Here is a 25,999-nt window from a genome sequence, read left to right on the forward strand (position 1 = left end):
GAGAGGTACCGGATATGAGGCCAAACTACTGATGTGTGTGTGTGTGTCTTCCCCCAAGCATTCTTTGAAGCTTCCATGCATGTTACCAAGGAAATCCCCTCCATCTGGGTGACAGGTTTTTTCCACTGCTTCTGAAACACCTGCAGAAGTAAAGTGCTTCTAAAGTCAGAGTCCTCAGCCCGCAGCTAGGAAGTCAGAGAGATGGACACAAGCAAGCTATCAATCACAAGAGGGGCTTCATTAAAAACTCCATGCATCTCTGGGAGCCTCTGTGACTTGAAGACTACTTGTTGATCTTGACTGGCTGCTATGCCACATTACATAAAGGCTGTCCTATGATGCATCTCATCTAATAATGACGTACTGTGAACTAGAAGACCAACAAGCTGCTTAGGCTGAGGATGAATTCAGCTGCACAATAAAGTGACACGTATTTGAAAATGAAAGTTCTCACCCACGCTGCTGCTAAATATATTTCCCTTAATCCTGACCCACAGGAACATCACAAGAGGGCACAAATGCCCTCTTGTGATATAAGCACTGATAGGTACTTGCCATATAAGTGTAGCCTTATATGAAGGAAAGATGACTCTCTGGAACAACCAAGCTGCTTCTGGGAGGGGGTGTTTTTCAGCTGAAGGAAATAAAGCCATGAAAGATACTGAGGCAGTGGAGTGCAACTCTATATTTTCTGCGTGTTCAGGGAACTCTACCTGCCCGTGTGAAAACAGAGGAACATGTGCAACCCACTGGCACTGACACTCCATTTGCTTTTATCTTGGTTTCTAGCTTCCGTGGGCCTTGACCACATCTTTGGAGCCCCAATTCCTTTATGAGCCTGGGTTTTTCTGTATTTGAACGCTTTGTTAGCTAAGTTGACAATTGATTGTTTTATCACAAAAAGCATAATAAAATATTTAATGATCCCAGAACATAAATCAGCAGTACTAGAAACCTTCCAGCATAAGCCCCTCATTATTGTGCTTCTAAGTGTGAGACACCATGTCCAGTTCATTGTGATTACACACACACACACACACACACACACACACACACACGCACGCACGCACGCATGCACGCATGCACGGTGTATACTTACAGGTTAACAAAAATCAGGGAAATGTGTTTTAAAGTAGAATGGAAAATATATTCTACATATAGCATGGGAAGTGCCATGTTGTGTGTAGATTGTATGTACTGCCTACATGGTTAAAGATTTAGTTACACATACAAGTTTCCCAATATACTATAGACTTAATACTCATTGTATAACAAATTCTCTTTTAAATGATTCATATAATTTAGGCAACTTTCTCAACAATCCTACAGCTTACAGTGTTCCATGTGCATACATTACAGGAAAGGATAGAGTCAAGGTAATATGCTCAGAGTCAAGCAGACTGCAAGGGGCAGGACAAGTCCTAGCCTGAAAAGCCTGGGCATCAGAGCTCATGCAGTGGATTGCATTTGAGAAATCCTGGAAGGTTCTCAGCCAAGCCAGGACCATAACATATATGCACATATGTTATTCCTCTGTGGCACTAGGGACTAAACTTAGGACTCTATGCACACTAAACACATTCTCTGTTGCTGAGCTGTAATCTCATCCATTTGAGAACATGAACTTCTGAAGACTTAAAGAAGCTAAGTGGGCAAAGACCATGGTGGCAAAGAAAGAAAACAGACAATGAAACATTTAACTCTAGGGCCTCTCTGACCAGCTGGTTGTCCTGAGACCCAGTTGAAAACTAACTTTTTTTTTCTAGACTGATACTTACTGAAAGGGCCCTGGGAACCATACAGTGCAGGTAAGAACTATCATGGCATCACTCATCATACACAGAATCAACAAGAGGAACTTAGATGTGCCCCAAGGGGAAGCAGTTCAGGACGTCTGGGGATAGTGGATAAGAGAGACAAGGTTGGGCCCAGAGGATGAAAAGAAGGAAAAACCCAACACACAGTCAGGGGAAGAGGAGGAGGGGGAGGCATTTGGAGCTGTGGTGGATCTGGTGTTTCCATTGTTTCCATTTACTCCTTTGTGATGGCATCTGGTCAAGGAATTGCTTTTCCGAATGCCTTCAGATTTGTGTTTCATGGGCTGGGGATATAGGTCAGCTGGTAAAGTGATGATCTGAGTTCATGTCCCAAGTACCCATAGGGGGAAAAAGATTTGTGTTCCAACCTTTTTCAGGAGTTTGTAATTCTATTACTATTATCGCCATCCCATGAATACGGTTTTTCTCTGTCTTCTTCACTCTTCACCCTTTCTCTTTACAAGGAGATATAGGAATAATGTGGTCCAAAGCTTTTCTTCTAGGCTGCAATGAATCCCCAGAGCCAGCTCTGTGACACACACACACACAGCACTGTTGGCTGTGTGTTCAGGGCCAAGATTTGCCTCATGGTCAGGAGGTTCATTCTCTGGATGTGATCTCACAGCACGTGAAGTAAGATACTTGGGGCTCTTCATGTCATTTCCTCTGACCTCAGCCTCCTTGTCTGCAGAATGAGAACAGAACTGGTTTTTGTGCTTCTGGCTTGCTCACACTATTTTGAAAAATAAAGGAGACAGTAGCTGTGAAAGTGCTCTGGGAAGGCCAAAGTGTCCAGCTATAAGTCAGGAGCATCAGGCTGGTATTTTGGGAACAGTCAGTTTTAGCCTGGGTTGTGGGTGAATTCTGTAAGGCTGAATTGCATTGAGCTACAGGAGTTCGCCCTCTGCCACCCCAGACGTTTCCCAAGCAGTGGCTGGAAATCTCTGTTGGACAATTCCTCTTTATTGGTGGATGTGTCCTCTCAGAAGTTCCTACACTGAAAAAACGGTCAGTGTAAGACTGTGACCTTTGGAGACAGACCGGTGTTCTCATTGTGATGGAATAGTGGAGGGCCATGGTGGCTGTGATGAGATGACCCACCTGGTTGATCCCTGGGCTCCATGGCCTGGACTTGCATCTCCCTCACAGGCCAATCCTCTCTCTTTGCTGGGAAACAAGGTTAGAGTGTCTTCCTGGCAGATGCCATGGGTTCGCTCCTTCATTTAGATTCCATTGCCAAGACACTTTGGGCAGCTCTCTGTTCTCTTATGACAGTCAAGGGCAGGTTGCTCCTGGGCACTGAGTGTGCACAGGCCTGCAGGTACATGTCACTCAACTCCGATTGCCTGTCCTGAACACTCTTGATTGTGGCTGTTGTGAGACATGTGATTATGATGCAATCTGAAAAGGAACTGATCTTGGGGTCAGCCTGATCAACTGTCTAAGACATCTCTTGTGTAAAGAGGCAAAGTCAGACTGGAAAAAATAAAACATGATTTTAAAAAAAGATTTATTTATTATACACAGTGTTCTACCTGCATGTCTGCCTGCAGGACAGAAGAGGGCACCAGATGTCATTACAGATGGTTATGAGCCATCATGTGGTTGCTAGGAATTGAACTCAGGACCTCATGAAGAGCACCCAGTGCTCTTAACCACTGAGCTATCTCTCCAGTTCACCCAAATGATTCTTATCTTAACTTTCCTGTTTGATTCAGATTATAAATGGGGGCCAATTATATAATTTAAGGAAGTTCCCAACCACCACCCAAGAAAAGGTATTGAATGTCTATTAAGCTCTTCTGAACTCCAAGAATTCCTGTTCACCAGGTGGACAATTTGCATTCTCCTGGATCCTGGCCTACTCTCAGGCTCTAAATTCCCTAAATTTGAATGTCTTTTGATATCTGGGCATGAATGACAAATTAGGAAGCTGTTATTTATAATGAGAAAATTCAAGTCATAATCCTGCTTATATGGATGTGATGTACAAGCACATTGGCACAATTGGGCAAAAATATATGCAGAAGTTAGTTTTCTTCATTTTTTAATATCAGGAAAACAATTTTAGTCAGAACTTGGCCAATATGAACTTGGTGTAGTCTCATAGTAGAATACTATGCAACCAGTAAAAGAATTTTATTGTGAAGAAAATGCTCAGTATTTATTAATGCTTACATGCATCAAACTTGGTATGTGTTTGCAGGCTTCTTAGATACATAGATGAGGGCCATCAAACCTCCAACACTGGTACTGAACACTGAAGAATTAGTTTACTTTTTATATTTAAAAAATACTTGGATTACTGCTATCCTCAGGCTATGTAGACATTAAAAATTGATGTTTAGTGAGCTATGCCAATACTGGAGGTGACAGCAAACATGGAGAAAATGGAAAAATTCCAGAAAATGGCTGAATGACAGGTTTGAGAATGTTGGTATATTTGACCTTGGGAATATTTCAAGGAATAATTTCGAATTATGAAATATTTCAAATTATGAAACAATTTCAAATCATGAAAGATATATGTAAAAAATGTTTGAGAACTATGTGTCATAGCAAAAAGAGAAAGGGAGCAATTTATATATGGCCTTAAACAAATCAGTCAATTACAATACATCTGCAAGATTAGAAGTGGTGTTTATGAAAATGTATTTCATGATGTATTCTCCCTGTGGCATGTTACAGTGGGGGGTGTTCCCTGTGGCATATCACAGTGGGTAGTGCTCCCAGTGGCATATCTCAGTGGGGAGTGCTCCCAGTGGCATATCCTAGTGCTGCATACTCCCTGTGGCATGTTACAGTGGGGAATGCTTCCTGTGGCATGCCACAGTGAGGGGTGTTCCCTGTGGCATGTTACAGTGGGGGGTGCTCCCAGGGTATATCTCAGTGGGGAGTACTCCCTGTTGCATATCACAACAAGAATAAGGGAGGCAGGTGACAGGTAGGAAAGGTGAGAGGCTCATAGCAGTTACTCTTCATGGGAGAGTTTGGTTTTGTGTTTACTATTGTTTTCAGCAGTCAATTCCAATTCCTGTCATGATCAGATTTACTTCTATTTACAAAAATAATAAACTACATTTTAAACTACTAAAGTATTCTCCACCAATATAGACCACATTGGATATGGAGACCTAGTAACTGAAAAGGAAGGAAGAAAGGAAGGCAGACAGACAGACAGACAGACAGACAGACAGACAGACAGACCGAAACAACCCAAGGAAAGTTTGAAAGATCATGCTCCAGGGGTCAAGACACTAGAGGTCTACTCAGTGACTGTTTGACTTACTGTAGGGTGGCATCATGGGCAAGGGTAAGGGCATGAATTACACACCAATCTTCTGGACTCTGAAGATAATATCACAGAATATCTAGGTAAGAAGTTATTTTAAGTAGTGAAACTTCAAGGAAAGTCATGCTTGTATTTGGATAGGGCAGTGGTGTTCTGATTTTCCCTAAGTAGCACAAAATAAAAAATTGCATTTCTGGACTTCAGGCTTTGTGGAAATGAAATAATATTTTTATAAAATCTAGCAAGGCATCATGGCACATGCCTTTAATCCCAACACTCAGGAGGCAGAGGCAGGCAGGCAGACCTCTGTGAGTTCAAGGCCAGCCTGGTCTACAGACTTGAGCAAGTTCCATGACTGGCTCCATAGCTACTGAGAAACCCTATCTTTAAAAATTAAAAAACAGAAAAGATAAAATCTGTAATTTTATTGTTAACCCAGTGTCATATTGTGCAAAATACATATCATTTAATTTGAGACCTATCTGTAGGTAGCCAAACTACTTGGTGGGGCAAACTAGACAGCAACACAAAGTGGAACACAGAGCTTCTTGGTTGGGGCAGGGAGGAAATGTTGCGGTTCCTGGGGGCATAGGGCTTGTGGAGTTCGGAAGAATTCACCAGAAATCTATTTCTCAGGCTCGATGCAGACAAATACACAGCCATTTACTATGCAGTTGTGTGTGTTATGTACAACACTACGTGTCACCGCATCCATAAACATTTCATGACGAAAATGGAAAACATTTGTTGTATTAAAAGGTTATGAATCTGTTACAAAACAACAACAACAACAACAAAAAAAAAAATCAAGAGAAGAAACTTTGCAACCTGGGACGCCCTCTAGTGACCACATTGGAGAAGCACAGTTAAATGTAAGTTACAGGCTTCTCTTCTACTCTGGGTTCTTGAAACACAAGCAAGACAAAGTAAATAGCAATCTTCAAAATTCTTTAAGGACATGTCCTGCTTTTACATAAAAGTCTCCTGTTTTCGCTTTAGTGTCTTTTTAATCCCAAAGGAAGTTTGATTTCTTTTTTTAGTGAGATTGTTTCACAAAATAGTTCAAAATTTAAGTATATACATGAATAAAAGGAAACTTTGTATGCTTGGTGAATATTTTACGATTGCCTTTTTTTCATATGTTCTTCCTTTAATATTTTTTTTTACAATTATTTGTCAATAGCAATTATTTCCTTGCAGAATTTATAGAACTTTACATATGAATCCTTCAGATTTGATAGAGCATGGCAAGCTTCAACAGCCTCCAGAGTGCCACACGTGGAAGGGACTTTCTTTTTTAATTTTTATTATTATTTTTAATTACTCATATTTACATATCCATCCCCCCATTCCCTCGCCCTCCCATCCTCCCATGTTCCCCACCAAACGCCCCCCAATCTCCCCACTCCTCCCCAGGGATGTGAGGCCCTCTACCAAGGACCTTCAAAGTCCATCATATTGTTTGGGGGAGGGTCTAGACCCTCCTTGCTGTATCTGGGCTGCAATAGTATCCCTCCATAGGGAATGGGCTCCCAAAGTCCATTTGTGCTCTAGAGATAAAGACTGGCTCCGCTGTTAGAGGACCCATAGACTGTCTTGGACTCCTAGCTGGTACCCACATTGAGAGGGTTTGGTTTGGTCCAATTCTGTTTCCCCAGCTTTATGACTAGGGTCTCCATGCTATCAGTAGGTCAGGTCCATTGTTTCTGTAGGTCTCTCCATCCTCGTCTTGGCTCCTTTGCTCAACCCTCCTCCCTCTCTACAACTGAATTCCTTGTCATTGTGTCTAAACAATGCAGCCTGAAAGCTATGTAGATGCATGCACAGTGTACTATGCACCATAAGGAATCTAGGGAAGATGTGCACAGCAGGTGTTAGCAATTATTAAACCATTTATATATGTTTTTGATATCCTTAAATTTTAACATCTGCAGGTCTTTGGAACCAAATCCTCTGCCTCTATATCAAAGGACAACTAACATGATTGCTCTGAGCATGTATGTATATGTTGTCTACTTTATGGCAGACAACAACAACTGTGGAAGTTTGAACAAAACGTCCCCCATAGTCTAAGGCTTTTAATACTTGGTCCCCAGTCAGTGGTACTCTCGGCAGTTCAGGAGGTATGGATTTTCTGAAGAAAGTACATCACTGAAGCCAGCCTTTGAGGTTTCAAAGCCTTGCACCATCTCTAGCGCTTCTTTCTGTTTCCTTTTCTTGTGAACTCTCAGCTTGCTGCTTCAGCTGCTGCCTCCCAGCCATGAAAGATCCTTACTTATCTGAACCATAAGCCCAAATAAACCCTTCCTTCTATGAATTGCCTTGGTCATGATGCTCCTATTGCCGTAATAGAAAAGAAAGTAAGATAACAATAAAAATACTTTATGATGTAGGGGGATGTTTGGTAGTTTAACTTATGTTCTGACTTCACCATAATGGTGCAAAAGTGGTGTGAATTCAATAAAAAGTGTGTTCTGACTTTAAATGTGAATCTTTCCTCTGGCTGACTCCATGTAATCCAATTCTCTGTTGGGCTGCTAGGGTGCAGCATGGAACTTGAATTGGCCCCAGGATGGCAAACAGGAGCAGTTCCAATCCCACATACAGTGTGTATTGTGGAGTGAGAATAACTTAGGATACATTGATTCAATCTTAGGTCAAAGAAGGGTTGAATGAGTATATTCATTCTATGGCCATGTTTCTTAGACTGTGCCTCATGACCCATATGTCACATGACTGAATGTGGGGGTCATAAAAGGGGCTTAGTAATGATAAAATGTTTCTGGATGCACAATAACCCCAAACTGATTCCCAATCAACTTGTAATAAATCTGAGATGGTTCTGGCAGTATGACCTGTGTATCATCATTTGACTTCACGGCATCCTTGCTTCTAAGCATGTAACATGAGCATTTTGTACTGCTCATGCTATCTGCTATGTGACACCAACACTGACTGAAATGCACAGACTCAGATTCTAGATTGTGTATGCTAAGAACTGCAGTGACTTACTGTATAGAGAGAGCTTTCTGCTTTCCTACAAACTTTATGATTCAATTATGAAAGACAGACTTTTAGTAGTTTCATCCTATCACTCTTTGCATGTAAATAGCAAATTAGTATAACTTTAGAATGTAGTCAATTGGTTTGAGTTTCTAAAAAAGATTTATTTTTATTCTTACACACATCTGTGTGTCTGTGCACCACACAAATGTGGGTGCTGGAGGAGGCCAGAAGAGGGAATCAAATCCACTGGAGCTGGAGTAACAAGTGGTTTAGAGTATGTGGCCTCAGTTCTGGGAACTAAATGTAGGTCTTCCTCAAGAGCCAAAAGTGTTCATAAGCACTGGAGCCATCTCTCCAGCCCTAGAATGTTTGCTTTTTAAAATGACTGAGTTGTCTTGATTTAATTTAAAAAGTTGTTCAATGAATTTTTGTTTGTGGTTAGAACATAAATAAGTACCAGCAATTTCTGCCATTTTATAGCTATTTCTATAAAGTGTTGTTCTCAGCATTGATGGCTACACAATTCAAAGATTGATGGATGACCTGCTGATCAGCCAAGTCCTTTTACTAATGCTGTTAGTCCCTGATGGCAAGTTGTGACACAGGTTTCAGATGAAGATACTGAAGTCACAGTGATAAAGTGGCTTGCTCAAGAAACCCCAGGTGTGTCCCCAAACTGTTATCTCCTAGGTCATCATTTCTTTTAGGAAACTCAGGTTTTTCTTTATTAGTTCTGGCCAATAACAAGCTAGATCATTTTTTCCCTTTCATTTGTAATTCCACCAGCAAGTTTCATCCTTATTGATTAGGAAATAAGTGAGAATGGCACTTACCAACTCGTGTTTGTATAGAGCAGTTTAGAGTGCCGAGGCTCGGCCACAGATGTGATATTTCCAAATGGGTTGTCCACATCATCAGCATTTGTACTCTGCACATGACCACTGTTACAGTGAAAAGGAAAGTTGTAGGAAACTTAGATTAGTTGAGCAATGCAAATAAGGGATGTTTTTTTTTTTTTTTTGTCAGGGTAGATTAAAAGCCCAACAAGAGAAATTACGATGACAAATGACTATTGGAATAAAAAACAAGAAAGAAACAGCTCTTTATCTTTAGACTATGAGGGAGGTCTCTACTCTGGGATCAGAAACTTGAGCAGGAGGGAGAGTGGCAGCTGTTCAGGATTTCTAAGTTCAGGGCTGGGGCTTCTGCAGCCACAGGATACAGAGTGGAAGCCAAGGCCTGGGGTGATTGGTATCCGTTGGAGACAGTAAGGTTCCTGTGGGGAAGAGAGTCTAGGTAGGTGTTGGGAGCCTGGGCCACACTGCTGAGCTGTGAGAGTTGGAAGGCTGATCGCACCAGTGGGTACATGTCCAAAGGGCTTGTAGGAGTAAAACCCTAGTCAGCTCCATTGGAGAGCAGTAAGAGGAGGAAGCCCTGACCAAAGTTTGGGCCTTCCTCCATGTCTCCTTATCTCCTTCATTTCTAGGTGATCTTTCAAACTAAGAACAGAAAGGGAGAAGATGGCTGAAGATGAACAATGCACTTCTGCCACTCACAGAACCAGAGTTATAGTAGAGAAGGACAGGCTGGTCCTTCCTGCAATTCAGTGTTAACGAGCACAGTTTCAACAATTGCACGCCATTTCTGACTGACAACATGAGTAGGAGCAGCAGGGATATTTTATTTCCTTTTGAGGAAAACAGAAAATGTGTCACTCCTCATTTTATAGTTTAACCAAAATCTCTAATAAACTTTTGATTAAACTTCTGTTACTAAACAGGTACATGCCAGAGGTGCCAAGAGAATAATAAAACACCTATGTTAATTTAAGAGTGGACTGAAAGCACAGTGAGATGAAAGGAACTACAATTTAGACTTAAATAAGGTTTATTTTGAAGCAATGAGAAAAGTCACTTACGTATAGCGAGGAATGTATTTACTCCTAGAACTTGGACTCACACTTAGAAAAAAGAAAAAGAAAATTGGCAGTTGAGTTATTGATATTTTAAGTAAATACCAAATTACTACAACAAGTCTCAAAAGATCATCAGAGATACAGAAATGGACCTCTAAAATTTTGTTTCAGAAACAATGGAGTGATTTTAGAGCATTCACTTGCTGTGTAACACTTTCAAACACCTCCTATCCATCCCTGCTGAAGGGCGTCTTGGTTGCACTTATATACAGGCTTATGTGTAAGCTCCTGGGAACAACTTCCCACGGCTCCACCTTGAGCGATGCCCTGGTGAGTTCGGAGGAGTGGCATTAATAAGAAATAGAGCTTTCAAGTGTTGTCTCAGTTGTCAAACAAAACACCTAAAAATGCAGCAAATCCATAAAAACCACCATAAAAAATGCAAGCAACATGCTTTCATCAATATCCAGGTGTTTGATTGACACCCATCCATAAATGATTAGCGTGAAGCTGAGCTCCTTGGCATAAGCCCATAATTCCAGCACTTGAAGGCTGAATCGAGAGGATATTGAGGTGGAGGTCAGCTGTCTCAGAAACAAAGCAGGACAAAATAAAAATTCAATGATGTATTTTATTTATGATGGTACTTGAGGGGCATTATCAACGATTCTAGCTTGCTGTGTAGATACAAAGCTTATTTTTTTAATGTTCCAATCTTATAAAATTTATCCTCAATTTGTATACTAAAATCTACATTGGGGTGTTATTACACATTTGACAAAACAGTTTAACAATAATTATAAAGCCTTGCACATTATTTTTAGATATGGCTTAATAAAATGTACTTTAAACATTTCACTTAAAATTTTAAATGTAAACATAATTATATTATTTTCCCCAATCTACTTTCTCCCTCCAAGTCCTCCCAGGTTATCTTTCCAGCTCTCTCTTGGAATCATGACCTCTTTTTATATGCTATTGTTACTCCCCCGCCCCACCAAATACATAATACAACACACTGAGTTTGTTTAGGGCTACTTAGAAGTATATGATTTCAGGGCTGACCACTTGGTGTTGGGTAACCAACTAGGGGACTCATCTCTTGGGGAGACTATTTCTTCTATCTTCTTTCATAAGACTTGGTATTCGTCTCAGTAACAGTAGGTACAGTGATCACTTTCTGGGGTTGTGCATGCTCCTCTGGTGGCACCTGTGTGACTCACACTGTTCTACATAACTGGTCACAGTGTTTGTGAAAAGCAAAGTTTCATGACGTTGCCTCTCATAGCTTTGTAGTCGTTACCAATGCTTGTTGTGACTCACTGTACATCAGACCACACATTAAGTAAACTATTCATGCAAATGAACTAGAACTTCTTGGTTATGGTGATGAATAGGATCCCTGTCTTATACCTGACAAGAATGTTGAGAAAGACCTTTCATATGTTCAGTTAATAAAGAAAATTTTCTATTTTTATTAAACTTATTTTATTCATTTATTCAGTGTGGGGGGGCATGTTGGGGTGCTACACATGCTTTGGCGTATTTGTAATTGTCAGAAGGCAACTTTTGGAAGTCAGTTTTCTCCCTCCATCATGTGGGTTGCAAGGACAGCATGTACTCATAGTATCAGATTTTGTGTCAAGTGCATTAGGTATATGTAATCTGCGATTTTAATAAAGTGTAACTTCATATTTATAAGAATGAAAAATTATTTTGATTGGGCAAATGGGAACTTAAGCACTGCTGATGGGACACGCCCTTGGTTCAACTCATTTGAAGAAGACTATGAAAATAATCAGAAGATAAGAAGGGATACCCTTCTTGATCCAGAAAGTATTAAAATAAGTTGGTATGTATCAAATCCAGAAATATTTTTACAGTTGAGTATGTGAAAGTACATGTATGTTGTCTCAACTGAAATTAAATCAGAAACAAAGGATGTGAATAGGCGAATTAATTGTGGTATTAATTGTGGCTTTTCAACTGAATTCTATGCTACAGAAAAAAAAAAAAAACACAACAAAACTCAGAGAGCCAGGGAGCCTAGATATGAATCATTTGAGGACAGCAATGGATACAAGGTTAAGTGGCACAAACATAAGCAAGATACCACTGACCTTTACAAAAGTTTAAAAAAGGAAACTAATACTGTCTGTTGTTCAACGATAGTAGGCTTAGGAATCTACAAGGAAGACCCCATCTTAGACTCCTTGAAATAGCAGGTAAGCAGCCTGAACTGGCATCTCCTGTGACCAGTTTGGTGCCTGGCCCAAATATCAGCAGAGAGGCATAATCCAGAAAATGATGGAAACAGATGCAGACCCACAGCCAAACATTAGGCAGAGTTTGAGGAATCTTGCGGAAGAGAAGAAAGGAGTGCAGGAGCCAGAGGGGTCAAAGGCACCACAAGAAAACCCACAGAATTAATTAATCTGGGATCATAGGGATCTGAACCAACAACCAGGCCTGCACGGAACTTGCTACTCTGCATATATGTTACAGCTGTATAGCTGTATAGCTTGGTCCTCTTGTGGGACTCCAAACAATGGGAACAGAGGCTGTCTCTGCCTCTTTTACAAGCTTTTGGGATCCTATTCCTTGGTTGCCTTGTTCAGCTTTAATATATGGGGAGGTGCTTAGTCTTACGGCAACTTGATATGCCATGCTTTCTTGATACTAATGGGAGACTGCCCTTCCCTAGACAGAAATGGAGAAAGAGTGGATTGGGGGGTGGGAATAGAGAGGGGCAGGTGGAGGGACTGGGAGGAGAGAAGGGAAGAACTGCAGCTGGGATGTAAAATAAATAAGTAAATAAATACATTTACTAAACAAACAAACAAAAAAAACAATTGTAGGCTAAAGGATTAAAAGAACGCATGAAAATGTGGAACATCAAGTCCATAATAATGTCCCTGGAAGGAAGCAGATGTGCTGATGGAGAGGCTCAGGCATTCCCATTTTACTATAATTTTTTTCTCAGAGGGAAGAGATACTCAGAACATATCATATTTTTGTTTATATATTTTTAAACATGAAATATTCCGAGTTAATTAAACAAGTAGTGATCATAACCAGAGTTGTATCAGCTATAAGGAAAACAAAATCAGGATATTTTGGAAGACCAAACCACCAAGTTTTTTTTATAGTAATGTACAGAATTGTACATAGAACATTGGCAATAAAGCCATAGCTTTAAGCATGAATACAACACAAATGCATGGCACAAAAGTCGATGGAATATCATTTAGAATCCCTCTATATGAATCCCATGGAGTACCACAACATTGTAACCGTTCAAATCAACCTGTTTATACAGTGCTCGAATTTTATAAATGTAGTACATTTAGTAGTGTTAATTTTGAGGGTAAAGAGAAATGGGATTTGGATTCTCTTCTCAGCCCCAGGACTATTGGATGAAGGTCTCTGGGATACTCTTGATCAAAAGTAAGGCCCCTCTCCTCCCTCAGTGGGGGTCCAGGTTCTTAGTGATGAGTGTAAAGTTAGCAACAGTAACAGTAGGAAAGCAAACTTACAAACTGATTGGTTTGGCTGGTACTGAGAACAATCTCGTCTGAAATCTGTCCCAGAGTCCTCCGACCATCTAAAGTCATTATTGAGATAAACAAAAGCTATTTAATGACTTCATAGATTAAAGCTTTGGTGTCCTTAGCAGGTTCCTCATGTCATAGCTGAGTCTTAGCCCTGGGAAAGCCCTTTCTAGGTATCCTGGCAATTCTGGTGGGGTGAGGCTTTGCTTCTGAGTGTGGTGGGTCTTGGCTCTTTGCTCAAACTTCCACTCCACCCTGTTTTCTACAATCTGGAATCTGCCTCGAGTCCACCTTATCCAGGTGATATAGTTTCTCTGTGCTAAAGGTTTAGCTTCAGTTTCCTGAGAGATACTTCTCCTCTGAGACCCATTCCGGGTTTCTCTTGACATCTTTTCACAGAGCCTGGGTTCCGAAAAGCATCTTACCCAGAGAGGACTTTAGATATTCAAATCATTCAACATGGGTAATGAAATGAAATAACCAATTTTATGAGATATAAAATTTGAGTAATTTAGAGATCCTTAGAAATAAATGAAGTCATGCACATTTTTTTGTCCTTTAACTGATTTGCACTTCATTGTAGCAATCCAGTGTTTGAGTGTTTATATTAGCGCTATGCTTTTTTTCTCTCTTATTGTTTCTTTCCTTATGAAAGTGGAAGAAATTTCACATGAGAATGTGGGCTTCCTAATTGGGGCTTAGGGACTCCTTAGGGTATAATTGATTTCCCTCTTTATATTATAGATTTTCTATGCTCAAAAACTTCGTTATGAGAAATCATCCAACAGCTGACCCAGACAGAACATAAAGGGACAAGGAAGCAGGAGGTGCTTTGTGAGCATGAAGCAGGGCATCTGAGGCAGTGTCAGGAGGACAAAAGCCAGGGCTTCATGAATGCCTGGGGTCCTTCCCGGCACAGTGTTATTAAAGTAGTGGGACACTGCAAAAGGCAGGTCTCCACAGGGAGCATGGTGGAATTGGGCACTGAGCGCTCACTAGAGAGGGATGATAACACAGACAGGCAAATGACTGCTACATGTCTTGTCAAATAGCATGGATTCCATGTTATAAAAACAAAAACAAAACCACAAACGAGCACAGTCGGTGTAATGACATGGGCAGATCTATACTCTAGAGAAAGTGCTCCAGCTGTATAGGGATTCATGACCATAGTCCACACAACAAATTCTTTCTGACATTCAGAAATGAAACTGATGTCCATTTCTCTAAGAGCTTTCTGTGCTCTGTTGTATCACACAATGGAAACATAAGAGAGCAAAACTATGCTCCCCATAGATTATCTGAAAGAATAATGTCTCTGTGTCTCCCTCAATATTTAACATTCTTCTGTAATTTCTAAAATAAATATCAACCACAAATTACTTTAAGGGAGAAGTCATTAGATAGTAAACATTTTCAGTATAGACAATGAGAAAAATGTTTACAGTTTCTAGTGAATTGTATAACTTTCAATTTTACATGTAATTCTTAGCTATAAAATATCACGTGGCTTGAGTTTGAGTTGATTTGCACTCAAAGCAAACAGTAGGCACCAGGGCTAGGAACACTCACTGACTTGGGTTATGGCTGGCACTCTTTCACCATGGTGAAGAATGCTCACTGGCCTGGGGTATGGCTGGCACTCTTTCACTGTGGCCAGGAACACTCGCTGGCCTGAGTTATGGCTGGGACTCTTTCACCATGGTCAGGGACGCTCACTGGCCTGGGATATGGCTGGCACTCTTTCGTATCTTTTCAGTGTGAAACAATGTGAGATGTTGTCAGCAGCCTTTTCCAGTGTTGTTTCCTCTGGATCAAGTTTTGGTTGTAGCATTTTGTCCCAAGGAACAGCTTCATAAGCTCTGGGGAATTATTCAATAAGGACATGTTTAATAAAGAATATACAAAGCACATATTCAGAGCAGGGTAGGAAGACTACCCAATTTACAAATAAATTATGTCATTTAAAATTGATTTTGGAGGCCAGGGTCTCGATCAGGTAGGCAATCTATATTCTCCCTTCTACCCTCCAATTCTAATCCCCCAATTTTGCAGCAGACAACCTGCCATGGCTTTTACTTCCTCTCTATCTCCATTCCCAGGGCACTAAACAAATCTTTATGACAGACTCAACTGTTCCTCCTGTGGACCCTCTCAGGCCCCTTTCCAATCTAGGCTATTCCCATTCCATCCTTTCAGCTCCCAATACCTAGAAATATATTGTGTCTGGGTCCCCCAGTGGTCATACCTGGCAGATTATCAAAGGCACTCTCCCTACCAGGCAACCAACAACCACCATACTCTTCTAAGATTCAGAGAAGGCAATCCAAACCAAATGAATTAAACACCTGCCCAAAAGAGACAAGACCTATATCAAACCTAGAATTATAATCATCCCAAACCCAGATGCCTAGATGCTAGCGTAAAAACACAATGACAGCTACTAACACAATATGTTTCCACTAGAGGCAAGCCAGACTGCTACAGTAGGTGTTGAGAAATGCAATATACCTGAGGCAGAAGACAATAACTTCAAAAATAGCTATTAGGAATACAATCAAGGTCCTTAAAGAGGGAATGAATACATCCATTAATGAAATATATGAAAACACAAGCTGTGGAATGAAATGAATAAAACAGTTAAAAACATAAAATTAGAAATGACCTCACTGAAAAAAAACCCAAGCTGAGGTAAAATTAGAACTCAAAATTTAGGAACTCAAAAAGGAAGCTCAGAGGCAAGCCTTACCAACAGAATACAAGAGATGGGAGGGGGAATCTCAGGCATTGAAGACAAGATAGAAGAACTGATACCTCCCTTAAAGAAAATGTTAAATATAAAAACAAATCAAGGCAAAAACATCCACTATGAAAAGACCAAATTTATGACTTATGGAGATAGCAGCAGCAGAAGAAACCCATATCAAAGGCATAGAAAATATTTTTAACAAAATCATCGAAGAAAATTTCACTAACCTAAAGAAGATGCTATAAGGTACAAGAAGCACATAGGACACCAAATAGACTGAACAAGAAAATAAAGTCCCCATAGTACATAATAATCAAAACACCAAATGTACAGAACAAAGAAAGAATATTAAAAGGTGCAAGGGAAATAGTTCAAATAACATACAAAGGAAGACCTATTAGAATAATACCAGACTTCCTAAGGGAGACTCTAAAAACCAGAAGGGCCTGGACACATGTGCTTGAAGATTCTAAGAGATCATAGATTCCAGCCTGTACTACAATATCCAGCAAAACTTTTAGTCACGATAGATGGAGAAAGAATGATATTTCACAATAAAATCAAATGTCAACAGTATCTATCTACAAATCCAGGTCTAAAGAGGTGTTAGAAGAAGAATTTCAACCTGAAGAGGTTAACCACACCCAATAAAAGACAGGAATAAATAATCTCAGACCAACAAATCAAGATGGAGAAAATAACCCACAACACAACAACAAAATAATGAGAATCCATAAACAACAGTTCGTTGGTAACTCTCAACTTTAGTGATCTCAATTGCCAACAAAAAGACAGATTAATAGACTGGATTCAAAGATAGGATCCATCTTTTGCTGCATCCAAGAAAAACCTTAATGCCAGGGATAGACTGCACCTCAGGGTAAAAGCATAGAAAAAGGTATTCCAAGAAAGTGGATCCAAGAAGTAAGTATATGTAGCCATTTTACTATCTGAAAAAATAGAGTTCAGATAAAAATGTATCAGAAGAGATAAAGATAGGCATGCTATACTCATCAAAGGAAAAATCCGCCAAGAGGTTATTGCAATTCTAAGAATCTGTGCACCAAACACAATTGCATCCATGTTCATAAAAGAAACACTACTGCAGCTATTATCACACAGTGATAGTTGTGACTTCCTACTTGATTCTTACCAAGAAACAGGTTATCCAGACAAAAACTAGATAGCAAATTGCTAGAGCTAAATAATACCATAAACCAAAAAGAACACCTAGCAGATATTTATAGAATATTTCACACAAACAAAAAAGTACCTTCTTTTTAGAAGTTTATGAAACTTTCTCCAGAACCTACCACATGCTGGGCCACAAAGTTAGTCTCCAGAGATTCAAGAAAATTGAAATGATACCCTGCATCTTATCTGACAACCAGAGATTAAGTTGGATATCAGTAACAACAGGAACAACAGGAAGCTTACATACTCGTGGAAACTCACTACTGAATGAAAAAATGCATCTAAACAGATATCAATAAAGATATGATCCAGATTATTATACCCTTAAACATTAAGAAATATACTTATTCTTTTCATTGGAAAAAGCTTACTTCTGTGTTGAGGATTTGTAAAATGAATCCTTCATATTGTATTTCTTGCCTGGCTGGACAAGTGGTTCATTATCATCCTACAAGATAAGAGCAACAAGTTAAAACAGACCAAGCATGAATAGAATTGCTATATTTTCCTATATACAATTGCCTTATTCTTCAAGATTGTACCTGATGGCTTGAAGTATGCAGTTTAAAGATTAACACACTCAAATTCCCTAACACCTTCATCTCCAACAAAAATTGCTTTTTGAGTTGTTGAAGACATTTAATATATATGGTTTCTTCTTAAAATGCCAGCAAACATGATCTGAATAAGAGGGAGCTCATGGACCCCAGACTGATAGCTGGGAAACCAGCATAGGACTGTTCCAGACCCCCTGAACGAGGATGTCAGTTTGGAGGTCTGGTTAATCTATGGGGCCTCTGGTAGTGGATCAGTATCCCTAGTACATGAATGGACTGTGGGAGCCCACTCCACATAGAGGGATACTCTCTCAGCTTAGACACATGGGGGAGGGTCTAGGCCCTGTTCGAAATGATATGAGACTTTGAAGATCCCCCATGGAAAGCCCACTCTCCCTGGGGAGCAGAAAGGGGATGGATAGGGGATTAGTGGGGGACAGGGGAGGAAGGGGGAGAGGGATCTGGGATTGATATGTAAAACAGGCTTGTTTCTAATTTAAATTTTAAAAAGGTAAAAGAAATCACAGCAAACAATACAGGATTGTTAGCTATAGACACCACGACATGCATCCTATCTCTTGAACATATTCATCTTTGTTTATATCTTTATATTGTATCCTCTTACCAACATCTTCTCATTTTTTCTATACTTACCCCATGACTACTCTATTATTTGCTTCTTTTATGACTTTCTTAGATTCTGCACATAAATAAGAATATAAATATTTATTTATGTGCCTGGTTTATTTGTCTTAGCATAAGGTTTTAAAGGTTATTCATGTTGTTGTAAATAGCATACCTACATCTATGGCTGAATAACATTACATTGTATGCCCATGCATTCAATTTTCTTTACCCATTCATCTGTAGATGGACACTAGGTAGTCAACCACATTTCACTTTTTTAATGTTTTCTTTACCTAGGCAGGGCCACATGCCTGTAATTCCACCATTCAGGCCATGGAGATAGGAGAATCAGAAATAAAAGACCAGACTCAGCCACATTGCAAGTTTGAGGCTACCCAGGACTACACAATATCTGTCTCAAAAAACCCCAATAAGTTTAATTAAAATGAAAATAATTATCTGCATATAAATTCTATATTTCATTGTTTTCTACCTTTATATGTTTTAGTCTTTCATATATTTAGTTTGACTTAGTCATTTTTCTAATATCTTAAGTTTGAAACATATCAATTCCTTTTTGTAATTTAATTATGTAAGTAAGGCTAAATTTTCTGATTAGAAAAATCTTAATTGCACGATACCCATCGTTCAGTTTCTTATAAGGCACATCTGTTGAGAATTTATTTTCTTTTTTTCTTCATTCATAAACTTCTTTATTTAGCATTCCAATACATTCGGGCCATCAAAGTACCAATGTTCTAAACTAGGAAAAGGGTAATTTACGTTGCAGATGGAATTAAATTGCTTATCAAGTGACCATAGAATGAGAAAAATTATCCTGAATATCCTTATGGCACAATTTAATCACAATTGTCATGAAGTTGGGAGACTGGGGCAGAAGACTCCATCAGCCACCCTTTATGATGAAAGGATTCAGCCCATCAGTTCTAGCCTTGAAGATGAAGCTAAAGAATGCAGGAAGGTCATGCAAGCTGCAAATGTAAGAAATGGGTTCTTTTACAGTAACTTTAGAAGGACTACAGTGCCACCCTGAGTGGCAAGATAAGTTATGTTTAAGCTAGAAGTTGATGGTTGTTTGATATAGATGAATACTATATCAAATATCTGCAACAGAAGATAAATGTAGTCTCTATCCCTAAATGACTAAAATATTTTGGGATAAACTCACTGTCTTTTTGTCTTCCAATTTCTGATGAGAAATTAAAATATTCTAATTGACTTTATTTTATTTCATTTTTTTAATCTTTGGTGTTAGCAATTTGAAAATGATACTCTCATTTTCTATGAAAAATCATTTATCCTGGATAGAATTTGGTGATTCTTTTGAACTACAAATATTTGTCTTTTGTTAGAGATAATGAAATTTCAGAAATGATTTCCTCAATTTTTTTTCTATTTTTTCCCTCTTTTCTCAAAAATTTTGGCCATCAACTAGTGTGTTTGGGCATTTTTCAAACTGTCCTCATAGTATATTTTTTGTTAATGTTTAGTTTTTTCCCCTTCTTTAAATATACTCCCATTTGTTTCAAAATGTTAATACCTTTCCTGGTCATATTCTTTCTGTTATTAAGCCTATAAGCTGACCAGAAACAAGCCTAAGCTATACTGAGCATTCATTACCAGTAAGTCTCCATGTCATGATTTGGGAGCTGGTTGGTGGCCCAAAAGAGAAAACCTGATACACTATAGGATATGAATCTTTAGTAAAATTTCTCATTAAATCTACTTGGATGGTATCTTAACTCCTTCGATCCTTCTGCTTCCTTTGATTTTTTTTCTTGTTTGACATATATGTTAACGTTCTTAGAATAAATTTACATTTCACTTATCTTTCTTATTGTTAGCATATAGTTTGGTCTTATTTTCAACATAACTTCTGAATTTTAATTTAAGCCATGTTTACCATGATAATCAACATTATTTAGTTTAAACCTGACTTTATTATCTATTTCATGTGCTCTTTTTTCTTTTGGATCAGTTACTGATTGTTTCTCTTTGTTAAGTTTCATTTTGTTTACTACAACCGTGGTGTCTGTGCCTCTTACCATATCTGCTCCACACAGTTCCATTCTATACACTCAAATCCCTGTTTATTCATTACTTTCTTCTCTTTAGTAGTGGTCGGTCCTTCTCCATGTAGGCTGGCAATACATTCAGCATTGATTTTCTAAAGATGTCTTTACTTTGGCTTTAGTTTTAAAATCTTATGTTGTTGTGGCGGTTTGAATAAAAATGGCCCAATAGGTCCACCGGGAGTGGCACTATTAGGAGGTATGGCCTTGTTGGAGTAGGTATGGCCTTGGAGGAAGTGTGTCACTGGTCTCAGATGCCCAAGCCTGGCTAGAGTGTCTCAGTCTCTTCATTCTGTCTGCAGATCCAGATGTAGAACCATCAGCTCCTTCTCCAGCACCATTTCTGCCTGTATTTTACCATGATAATCATCATCATGATAATGCACTAAATCTCTGAACTATAGCCAGCACCAATTGAATGTTTTCCTTTATGTCTTGCCATGGTCTATTATGGAATAATCTTTTGTACACTGTGAAGATGTGTCACTCAGATTGGTTTAATAAAAAGCCTAATGACCAATAGCTAGGCAGGATTTTTCAGGACAGTGAGGATTCTGGGGAGAATCAGGTCAGAGATGGGAGGAGGCGTCAGAGGACACAGAGCAAGCAGCATGGCCATTACAAAGTAAAGGTAACTAAGCCATGTAAAAGAATGTAGAGTAAAAGATATGGGTTAGTTTAAGTTATAAGACCCAGTTAGAAACAAACTAAGCTATTGGCTAAGCTTTCATAATTAATAATAAGTCTCCATGTCATTTGTAAACTGGAGCTCCCAATGAAAAAGTCCTATTACAGCCCAATGTCCAGCCACACATTTCCACGTAAGACCTGAAAAAGCTTTAAAAAAGGGTTCCAAACACAAAAAATGAAGTCAACTGTGGGCTTCCTAGTCCCCCAATCTCTCATGCAGGCATCTGTCTTTTGGTCACTGACTGTGGGCTTGAGCCTCCTGTGCAAGCCCCACGAGGGTGCCATAAGCTAAGCTGCAAGGTGGTTTAAGATTTTGCCCAGGGGGGTGGAGAGATGGCTCAGATGATAAGAGCACTGGCTGTTCTTTCAGAGTTCCTGAGTTCAATTCCAAGCAACCACATGGTGGCTCACAACCATCTGTAATGAGATCTGGTGCCCTCTTCTGGCCTGCTGGGATACATGCAGGCAGAACACTGTATGCATAAAAAAAAAGGTTTTGCTCATCCAGATAGAAAAGATTACAGATACACAGTAAAGCAGGTTCAGATGTAAATATCTCTAAACAGGATTTAGTGTATTTAAAAATGTGCATAGGCTTCAGAAAGAAAAGAAAATGGGTATAGACAGTCATAAAACTGTAAATCATTTTTAAAGAATAAAAAAGAATAAGCCACCGTAGAGATGTGAGATGTACAGGAAGTCTGGATCCTGTATGGTGTTCTATTGACTTTAAATTTTTTGATTGCTGATGAACAAACAACAGCTACTGAGAAACATTGGTTATGGAAACTGCTAAATTAAACCAACTATATATTTAAAAGATGTCTTAACTTCAAAATGGAAGTAAAACAATGATGAATTTTAGAAGAGGTTATGCTTTTGTTTCCACAGAAATGAAAGGCTGTGGATTCATTCAAGGATAAAAAGGATCAAATTTTATTGGGGGAGACCCCCTGAAAATCGTGGCTGCAGACATAAGGAAATAAACCTAAGAACTACAAGACATGTGACATAAATTTTACCTGCTCAAACATAAAACATCTCTGACTGACATATTTGTGCTAGTGCAGATATTATCTTGGAAAGTTTATGGGATTTCAGAGCAAGGGGATCAGATGCCAATGAAAATGGGTGACCCAGGTGACCCAACCTCATAATGCCTCTGTTGCAATTTCCTCAGAGTTCTGTGTCCAGAATATCTTCAAGCTGCTTGCTGAGGTGGTCCAGGCTCACTGACTATTCTAGCCAGGATTTGACCATTATCCTAATTTTCTCAGGGTCCCCCAAAGATTTTAGTGCCTCAAGACAATAGGAAGCAGTCTAGAGAACACAACCCACCCCCATTCCCAAGAGGTTGGATGGGGGGCTTTTGGTCATTCAGTGGGTTATGGATATTTGGTATTGTTTAGGGTGTGTTTAAAAGTTGTTATTGTGAATGGTCAGAAAACAAGCTGAACAAAGGAGATTAGATTTAGGGATCTTGTTCTGAAAAGAAAAGGGGGGAATATAGAAATGACAGAATAAAAGGGTAGATTATTGAATCCACTTTTAAACTAAAAAAAATCAACTTCTAGTCTTAAATATTTTACATTGGTATGGATGTTTTTATATTGGTACATATTTAAAGTTATTTTTGTTATACTGTATATATGCTTATACCCTTGTTTAAAATATTTTTGTATATTGATACATATTTAAAGTTATTTTTGTTATACTGTATATATGCTTATACCCTTGTTTAAAATATTTTTATTGTACCTTTGCAATGTAAAGTTTTAATCCTTGAAAGATATTTAGGATAATAAAGAAATACAGGTTAATGGTTAGTCATCTATAATAATCAAGCTTGTAGTCATATTAAGTATGTGTTCAAGGTTAAATAAATATATTTAGGTAGACAGATGGTCTTTGAACACTTCAAAGGCATACAGAATATGGAATTTAAGATGTTTAATAACCTGAAGCTTTTCATGGCAATGAGACACATCTGCTCCTGGCAGCACCAATTTAAAGAAGATGATGGTTATCAGAGAAACTCAATATGGAATTTACTTTCAATGTGGCAACAGCTAGTCTTTGGGGCATGAAACTGCTCTTGTATTGACTGCTGACAGTATGCTGTACAAACTGGGCAAGCAGGACTCAAAGGAAAAAGACTGTTGAACTTTGTCAAAACAAGGTGGGGCAGTCCTTCAAAATTCCTGCTTCATAAAAGGATCTGCCAGATATTCTAGACCTGTAGGCTGAAGAGTGCATACCCCAACATTGTAGAGAAACCTTGGGTGACTGTCCAGGCAGTCAGATGTCTAGCATTTCTATACATTAGGAAGTGGCTTACACCGCACTATCTATTTACTCAGGTAATATATCCTTCTGGTGTCTTTGATGCAGTTGAAGACTAGGTAGTTATTTTTACAGTTTTTCTTAGTTAAGATAGAAGGTAAATTAGGAACAGACCATTGGATTCATTAAAATATAATAAATAATGGAGTATTCTCTCCAAATATGCCAAATACAAATAGACTGGGCATTGTAAATGTAATTCTTATCTGACAATTGTTCTTTTTTAAAATTTTTCCTCTGCAATTTTTATTTTGTCAATAAAGGTTTTTTACACTATTCTTTCTGGTTCATTTTAACATACTGCAGCTAATTATGAATTAAAAGTCAAATAGTGCATAACCACTGAATAAACTATACATACAGTATAGTTAAGATTGACTCTAAAATTCTAAACTATAATTACACTATTATAAAAGACAAAGTTTAAAAACCCTACTTACTTTACTACCATATTTTATGTGTATTGCTCAATTCAATCACATAGTAAGCAAACATTTGTAAAATGGTGTTCTTTTTTTTGTGTGTGGTGGTGCATACCTTTAATCTTTTTTTAACTTCTGAAATTGTTTTTTTATTTAAATTAGAAACAAGCTTCTTTTACATCTGACACTTGTTCTTATTGTTTATAATTTTATTATGTTAAGAGTTAAACCTTTCCTTTTTATTTAGTCAAAAAGGGAGGAATGTGGAATAGTCTTTTTTTTGTACACTCTGAAAATATGTCAATTAGATTGGTTTAATAAAAAGCTGAATGGCCAATAACTAGGCAGGAGTTTTGGAGTAGAGAGGATGCTGGGAAGAAGAATGGCAGAGATGGGAGAAGACATCAGAGGACAAAGAGCAAGCAGCATGGCCATTACAAAGTAAAGTTAACCAAGCCATGTGAAAGAATGTAGATGAAAAGATATGGGCTAATTTAAATTATAAGAGTTAGTTAGAAACAAGCGTAAGCTATGGCCAAGCCTTCATACATAATAATTTAAGTCTCCATGTCATTGTGAGCTGGCACTCCTGGTGACAAAGTCCTATTACAGTGGTCATGGTGTCTCTTCACAGCAATAGAAACCCTAACTGACACAGAAACTGATACCAGAAGCAGGTTATTGCTGTGATAGATCTGAGCATGCTTTTGTTTGGAGGAATGTGGACTTTGTGACTTTGAATTAGAAAAGCAGTGGAACACTTTAAGTAAGTTTTAATGGGCTATCCTATTGGAGCATGGAAGATAGTGGTGTGGAGGGTGATTTGAACTGTGGGGGCATGGCTCAAGATGTTTCAGACGAAAAGAATTTTAGTATGTGGCCATCAACTGCCAGCAGATCCTCAGAAAGGGGTGGGACCCTAAGAGCTCTTCCCCTTCATGCTGGAATTATTTACTTGTTTGGTCTTTTGCAGTCTTGTGTAGGCAACCACAACTTCTATGAGTAAATGTGTGCAATGGCATGTCATGCCCCAGGACAGTATCTCATAGCATTTTTACCCATTGTCTGGCTCTTACATCCTCTCCTGTCTACTGCTTCTAAGCCTGCGTGGGGATGGGTTGTGATAGATGTCTCATCTAAGGCTAAGCACTCACAGTCACTATTCTCAGTACTTTGAACAGTAAAGACTCTCTGTATTAACCCTTACTCACTTCTATAAGAAGCTTCTCTGACAAAGGTTGGATTTCACACAAATCTGACAGCACAAGGAAATGAGTTACCAGAGGAGCAGGGTCTCAAATTAGTTTTGTAAAGAACCAAACTGTAACAAGAATAATCTTACATTTGTTTTCTATATCTTTACTTTTCATTTCCTGTACTTGTTCACTTTCTACTTTTCTGAGATGTATCTTGTTTACTTCTTGAATTGACAGTTTTTCTTATATTCTAAAATACACTTCAAAGCCAGGTCCTGTCTTCCAGGGTTGATTACAGTTGCTGGCTACACACTTGACTACAACATTTTGATTTTCATTCTGAACACTTTAGCTTCTCTTATGGTTGTTAATTCTTTGGATGATGATTCATCCATAAACACATCTTCCTGTTTCTAAATACATTATTTGGAAGGGTGTTTTGTTCTGTTATAATTATTCAACACTCATATACTATGCAGTTTTTGAGTTAAAATGTAATTTGTGGAGACTTGTCTTATGACATTGTCTATAGTAATTTGCATAAATA

At 38.7% G+C, this 25,999-nt stretch overlaps 1 protein-coding gene across 1 annotated transcript in view; it reads right to left on the reverse strand.

The window, feature by feature from the left end:
* Window positions 1-25,999, reverse strand: part of Spata48 (spermatogenesis associated 48) — a 46,218-nt gene that overhangs the window by 8,257 nt on the left and 11,962 nt on the right. Inside the window, exons 3-7 of the mRNA XM_027387737.2 lie at window positions 17,896-17,972; window positions 15,305-15,443; window positions 13,567-13,634; window positions 10,034-10,075; window positions 8,949-9,056 (exon numbers count right to left, since the gene is read on the reverse strand). Of these exons, the coding sequence (XP_027243538.1) occupies window positions 8,949-9,056; window positions 10,034-10,075; window positions 13,567-13,634; window positions 15,305-15,443; window positions 17,896-17,972 (434 nt within the window). The remainder of the gene's footprint in view (window positions 1-8,948; window positions 9,057-10,033; window positions 10,076-13,566; window positions 13,635-15,304; window positions 15,444-17,895; window positions 17,973-25,999) is intronic.

Source organism: Cricetulus griseus (genome assembly GCF_003668045.3).
Source record: "Cricetulus griseus strain 17A/GY chromosome 1 unlocalized genomic scaffold, alternate assembly CriGri-PICRH-1.0 chr1_1, whole genome shotgun sequence".
NCBI classification, from domain to species: Eukaryota; Metazoa; Chordata; class Mammalia; order Rodentia; family Cricetidae; genus Cricetulus; species Cricetulus griseus.